Source organism: Diceros bicornis, chromosome 34 (assembly GCF_020826845.1).
Source record: "Diceros bicornis minor isolate mBicDic1 chromosome 34, mDicBic1.mat.cur, whole genome shotgun sequence".
Taxonomy (NCBI): Eukaryota; Metazoa; Chordata; class Mammalia; order Perissodactyla; family Rhinocerotidae; genus Diceros; species Diceros bicornis.
The window spans coordinates 28,816,459-28,823,847 of NC_080773.1; the positions used below are offsets into that span (position 1 = coordinate 28,816,459).

A 7,389-nucleotide genomic window follows, 5' to 3' on the forward strand; every position below is an offset into this window, starting at 1 on the left:
CTTTCAAAGAAAAGGGTTGATTATAATGTAGAGGTATACTAAAAAATAATAGAAAAGAAGTTAATAAAAATAAAAAAAGAAAATAAATTCGACTGATATCCAAACGTATCAATTATTATATGAAAGTTAAGTACACTAATTACACCTTATAAAATGAAATAGTTTTTACTACATTCCTTGGATGTTTTTCAAGAGTTATGGCCAAATGATAAGATTAAATTAGAAAAATGAGAAAGAGACTTCATGAAATTTTAACAATTAAACAACTAGCACGGCAATATACACATTAGATAACATACACTCGAAGATTTGTCATGATTGTAATTACTACTATTTTAAATTTTTCATAATGTGCGACTTCTAACACATTGATGGATAACAAACATCATAGACTTTATATGTACATATACATATATACACACATATCACACACATATGTGATATGTGTGTATATATATTTTTTATACATAAAATTACAGGTATGTGTGTTTCTATATATATCTATATTTCTCTTCTTCCTTTTTTTTCTGATTTAATTTGTGGTACATTTAAATGTCTCACATGACTGAAAATATGCATTTATCTTTGTGGTACAAGGTTCAATGTATAATCCATTAGGTCAAAATAATTCTTTTGTTTTTCAAATTGTTGAGTACTCATTACTTTGCATCAGCTTCAGAATGTAAATAGAGAGAAAACTATGTAAAAATCTCTTCTTAAGTTAGGGAAATATCCACTTTGCTCCTTGAAAATCAAGGAGCCACAAACTCTACATAAACAGAATGGATTGATGGCTTTCCTTTCAAATGGCTCTCCCTACATGCTCCATATTTAATGGAAGTCTTCAACACAAACTAGTTTCATCACTTTCGAGACAGGAGTGTATACATCCAAACGTCTTCCTTGCCAACATCCCCAAATCCACTTCACAAAAGAGAGAGAAATCTGCCTTCTACAGATCCCAATTCTATGCAATTCATATCTTTCAAAATCGTCACACTCACCTGATGCTGTTTAAAAATCAGGTAAAATGTAATTTTATGCTCTCCTTTGCACCACTCCAGATCAATCGGGCCATTTCTATCTGAAAATGTTTAAACATGATCAACCTTCCTCATAACACCATATTTCAAATAAATGACAACTGCCTCTCAAAGTGTGTAAGGTACAAACTCATAACTGGCTCCCCAAAACTTTAGTCACTGACTGAATTTTCTCCAGGACTATTGTCTTCAGTTTCAGTGATGACCTGCCACATGCTGTTCCATTTTCACTTACCTTTTCTAAAAATGTTACACCTAGTTCATGTCTGGAAATTTTCTGTGATAGATTTAAGTTACACACTCAAAGACTTCTCCACAATATCCAAATGTTTCAGTACCTGGTGTTTATTATAGAATGAATTCTGAACTCCTCCACTGCAAGAATTAGAAAAACTTCAATCACATAAGTATTTACATGATAATTATATACTATTTCGTTACAATTACTATTTTAATTATTGGTTACTCTGAAGAAGATGTTTTGTATGTTCTGCTTACATTCTCTGATCAGCCATTCATTATTGTACTTAGGACTCTGAGGAGAATGAGTGAATTACCAAATGAACATTGCGCAAATACATGCAATTCACATAGTCCTCACTAGATTAGTGGATTTTATATTCCTTATGCAGACCAAGCAGAGTCTGGATACACTGGAGTCACGGCTCCTGAGCAGAAAGGGGCTGACTGTTGGGAAACATAGAGTGATTACAAAAGTGATGTTCAAGAAAAACCCATTAGGATTTTTAAAAAGAGACAAACACATTCGAAAGATGGATGAAATGATATAAAAAAAGACAAAGGAGCTCACCAGGAGAAGGATGGTTTGGGTAGCTCTTGACTCAGGGGAGGATCTAGAGGAGATGTTGGTCCTATGAATGTGTTGGACCCTCTGCTTGTGCCTGTGCAGGGTTAAAACCATGGAGACACTGGCCCAGACCATCAGCAGCAAACAGAAAACATCAGGGAATGATAGCAATGCTGCATATAAAGAGTCTCTGGTTTTGTCATGACGAGCAGCAGAACAGTGTCTGAAAGTTTTTCTGTTTGTGATGTTTTTGTTGTTCCAACTCATAAACGTAGGATAAATGACATTTACCAGCATTTGCAGGATCCAGCAGAAGAAAATTGAAGGCACAATGCATTTGAGAGCTTTCACTTTAAGCTCTGCCCATTTGGAGTTCCTGGGGCTGATCATGATGGCCTGGAAAACACTCAAGAGGCAGGTGGTGCCAATGGACACACCCCTGCCCACTGCACGAACATAGGGGAAAAATCTGCATCCAAAATCTTTGAGGAAGTGATGCCACTCAAAATGAGACATTGTATAGTGGATTCCGCTAGACAACAGGACCAGTAAGTTGGCTACAATCAGGTTCTTGACAATCACATCTGTGGACCTTAGCCTACACCTAGTGAAATAACAGGGGAGATAATGGTAAAGAAGAGAAAAATTCCCCAGAAATCCAAATATAGTCTGTAATAATAAGATCATTTCTACTGCCAAGTCCCTGGCGGCCATCCTGTCAGTTCTCCATAACTGATATTTGTCTTCTGAGCTAGAGGATCCTGCAGAGGAAGAGGAGGAGTGGGCCACATGTATCATGTTAACTGAAATCCAATATTCTCAACGTACTAACAGTTTCTAATTTGAAATAATTACTTAAGTTTTTGTGTCCTTTAGAGTTTTCCAAGACTTGAAAGTATAACCATTAAAGATCACTTGCAATGTATGAATTACTGCCATGAAGGCCACACATGTGGTAACTTCTTTATCCCTCAGAAATTCATGAGGCCAACACTTACATTCCTTATAAAGATGAGGACAACACAGGCACAGAGAGGATAAGAGTTTCCTCTAAATTCACTCACAGGTTAGGGACAGAGTAGCAATTTGAACCTGACTGTGCTGGTAACACGGATAGTGCGTTTAAAACATAATATATAAAATACTAGTTAGCAGTATTCTTCAAATAAATCAGATCTAAATTCAGTTTTGTTTTTGAGCACTGTCATTTCAATTTAGATTGGTGGTATATTATTTCATAAATTTGGTAAAGAAGAATTTCCACTTATTTATGAAGCCTTATTCTATAGGAAAATATAATCTTTGAATAAAACTTTAGAGATCTTAATAAAATATAGATGCCCTGGTTGCAGTATAAAACTGCAGGCAACTGCCCCAGGACAAGTTGGGGTTAACGAATGCAAGAGTGCCTCAACATTAGGCTGGCAACAGAAAGACTCATTTGCTTTCATCCCAGGAACAAAAGTACAATAGTATGAATCGTAGGAACTATGAGACAGGAAACACTGATGCCTGATGAACAGTGTATGATAGAAACCAATTATCACTAACTTTAGGTGACATACATGTCCAATTACTAATACCTGAGTAAATAAAATTATTATCAGTAAGGCAAGACATGTCAAAGATATTAAAATACAAGAAACACATGCAACATGCATTGTTAAGGCAAGAACTTGTTTTCTATAAATGAAATACATTTTTTGATTGGCATTATAATATTTAAAAGCAGGAGAAATATTATAAAATACAGTTGAGCCTGAAAAGATTTCCTGAAACTTATGAAGTTATATTTTTTCTTAAATACTCCTCCCTAACTTGAAGGGGGAAAAGTCTCTCCATAATCAATAGAGACACAATTATTAATTCTATTAAGCACTTCATACACGTAGAGTTAGAGAAAACATTTCTATTCCAGCAACAGCTATCAGACACTTTGTTTCTGCACAGGATCAGATGATTCCTGTAGCATCATCCTACACTTCACTACAAGAATGGAGGTATTATGAGTGCACCTCTAGAAACCTAACAATTATGTCTATGATTTCTGTAAATTACACCAAACAGCAGATTGACCCCTTAAGTATACAGACCTTAAGTATATTAAAAATAAGATTTTATTATTTCCTAAATTAAACCACAACAATCACCATCAGTGAGGATGACTTTACATTACATCAAGAAGCATCAGGGATTGGTGGAAGGTCTAGGACCCCATCTCTCTTTACTATCTCAGCTCAGGCCACAGGATTTATTCAACCTTCCTACATGGCTTTGTTACTGGACCAAGTTCATACACAGAAGATTCCTTTTTTCCAATATGTTCACTTACCTGGACTCCTGATACAACACCTTCCCTTACAGGTTCTATCTCTCAGATGAACATAGAGAAAACCCACTGACTTTCCTGCTGCTTGGGTGTGGGCTCAGCGTGAAGGTCAAAGCAGTCAGTCAGTACATGTGTGAGAGGGTAGCTAGACCCGGAGATATGTTTGTGATTCTGTGACCTCACCTCCCCTCAGAACTGCAATTATCATTTCACCTGTAGCAGCATTGGCAGTAACAAGCTTGGGAGCTGAGAATATTTTTGAAAACTTTTTTCCCAGGTGCTGATTACCAACAACAACTACAAGTCTCCAGCTAGCATTTCTTTAGAGACTATTAGAGTGTGTACGAGAGACTCTTACTTTTTCATGAACCGTGGAGCAAACAATGGATCCCATGCAGGAGAGTAGGAAATACTTTGGTCTGAGATGTGAGGGACTGGCAGTGAGTATGTGTGTCTCAGTAGATGTTCTACTTCACCCAGTTCTACCCCAAAGTAAGTTCTCTCCTTATATCATACAATTGAGCTGCACCATCAACTAAGTTATGAGCAAAGAAATGGAATAAGTCAAAATATCTGAGAAGAATTTAAAAAGAGATACAAAGAACAAAGAGAACATGATGACAGTAATTTATTTTAGATATCCTTGCCCTCGTTGGCACAACTCAATATTAATTAATATGTAAATTGCATGGAAAGTACTTTTTGTCAATATTGACCCTCACTAGCGATAGGAAGCAGAATCTGACTAATATCCAGCTGTTCCACTTCAGGTTATTTATCCAAGGAACAGGAAAACACTAATTCAAAAAGATATATGCACCCCTATGTTCATTGCAGCACTATTCACAATAGCCGCGACTTGGAAATAGCCTAAGTGCCAATCAAAGGACGAAGGGATAAGGAAGACTTAGTATATATAGAGAAATATACACACACACAATGGAATATTACTCAGCCATACAAAAGATGACATCTTGCCATTTGTGACAACATGCATGGACCTTGAGGGTATTATGCTAGTGAAATGTCCGATGAAGAAAGACAAATACTGTATGATTTCACTTCTAGGTGGAAGCAAACAACAACAACAGCAAACACGCAGATACAGAAAACAGATTGGCCGTGACCAGAAGGCAATTGGAGTGCCAGTGGAACAAAAGGGGTAAAAGAGGACATTTGTGTTGTGACAGGTGGAAGCTAGACTTTACGTTACCTCTATGAAAAGGCAACCTGAAAAAAGAGAAAAGCCTCTAGAACAGTCCCTGGCAAAGAAACCACTGGGATCTGATGGTTTAAATGATAGATTCTATCATTCTTGTAACTATCAGAGAAGCCAATGCTACTTACTTTATTCAAGACCATCACATAGTCAACACTGTCCTCTGCACTTAGTTCTTTATAAAATTTTTAGTAAGGAGCTATGATTGCTTTTTTAATCAAGAAATATATTTCTGATGAGTCAAGAAAAAAGTGAATACAAATTAAGAGCTCAAGGTAATTCTTTAGGTTTTTCTACACATAAATCAACTCTTCGATCCAAGTTCACTATGCTGTCACCCCCAATTCTCAAGTCAGGTATTAGAGCCATAATGGTGGACAACCCACCCTGAACATACACCCAAACCCACACACACACACACACACACAAATGCAAAGACACACATACATGCACACCCACTCACAGACTCAAGCATATATATACACCCAAGCATATATATACTCACATTCTTGTACAAATACACAGTCATATGCTCACACAATTTCTATTGCATACTTGCAAAAATTGATGCACCGATTGAACATATGAAAACTCACACTCACATACATAAATACTCATAAATACACACGCTCACCTAAACTCTTCATTATACTCTTTCTTAAAATCACAGTCACCAAGCATGTGTGTCTCTCGGTTACATAATATTATACAGAATAGTTGTGTCCTTAGACAAGGGCCTTCCTACACTTTATAGTCCTCCTAAACCTGCAACAATGACAAGGTTAATATTTATTATGATGCGTAGCACTTTGAATGTGCTCTGAGCATTGCCTCCTTATGTCAAGAGACATGGTGGGAAACTTGGAGTATTTGGGGGAGTGACTGTGTGGGTATGTGGCAGAGTGGAGGAACAATAGGACACAAGACAAAGGAGACATGAGAATAAGATGGGAATGCAGAGAGCCTGTGGCCATGGGGTTATAGAGACTGCAGGGGAAGAGAGCAGGCAGAGAGAGAAAAGGCAAAAGATTTTTTTTTATTGATGTTTTAATAGTTTTTAACATTGCGAAATTTGGGGTTGTACATTTTTGTTTGTCCATCACCGTATGTGTGACTCCCTTCACCCCTTGTGCCCAGCCCCCACCCCCATTGCCCCTGGTAACCGCAATACAGTTTTCTCTGTCCATGTGTTGGTTTATATTCTACATATGAGTGAGATCATACAGTGTTTGTCTTTCTCCTTCTGGCTTACTTCACTTAACATAATACCCTCCAGGCCCATCCATGTTGTTGCAAATGGGACGATTTTGTCTTTTTTTATGGCTGAGTAGTATTCCATTGTATATATATACCACATTTTCTTAATCCAATCGTCAGTCGAGGGACACTTAGGTTGCTTCCACTTCTTGGCTATGGTGAATAATGTTGCAATGAACATAGGGGTGCATAAGCCTCTTTGGATTGTTGATTTCAGGTTGATTGGATAGACTCCCAGTAGTGGGATGGCTGGGTCATAGGGCATCTCTATTTTTAATTCTTTGAGGAATCTCCATACCATTTTCCATAGAGGCTGCACCAGTTTGCCTTCCCACCAGCTGTGTATGAGGGTTCCTGTTTCTCCACATCCTCTCCAACATTTGTTGTTTTTTGTCTTGGTGATTATAGCCATTCTAACGGGCGTGAGGTGATATCAGTGTTGTTTTGATTTGCATTTCCCTGATGATTAGTGATGTTGAACTTCTTTTCATGTGCCTATTGGCCATCTGTATATCTTCTTTGGAGAAGTGTCTGTTTGTTTCCTCTGCCCATTTTTTGATCGGGTTGATTGTTTATTTCTTGTTCAGTTGTGTGAGTTCTTTATATATTATGGAGATCAACCCCTTGTCAGATGTATGTTTTGCAAATATTCTCTCTCAGCTGGTGGGTTGTCTGTTCATCTTGATTCTGGTTTCATTTGTCTTATAGAAGCTCTTTAATCTGATAAAGTCCC

At 37.3% G+C, this 7,389-nt stretch overlaps 1 protein-coding gene across 1 annotated transcript; it reads right to left on the reverse strand.

Moving 5' to 3' along the window:
* Positions 1-1,629: 1,629 nt before the first annotated feature.
* On the reverse strand, positions 1,630-2,649 carry LOC131397900 (vomeronasal type-1 receptor 4-like). Its single transcript, XM_058531010.1, has one exon. The coding sequence runs from the start codon at positions 2,647-2,649 to the stop codon at positions 1,630-1,632; it is 1,020 nt and encodes a 339-aa protein (XP_058386993.1).
* Between the last annotated feature and the right edge of the window lie 4,740 nt (positions 2,650-7,389).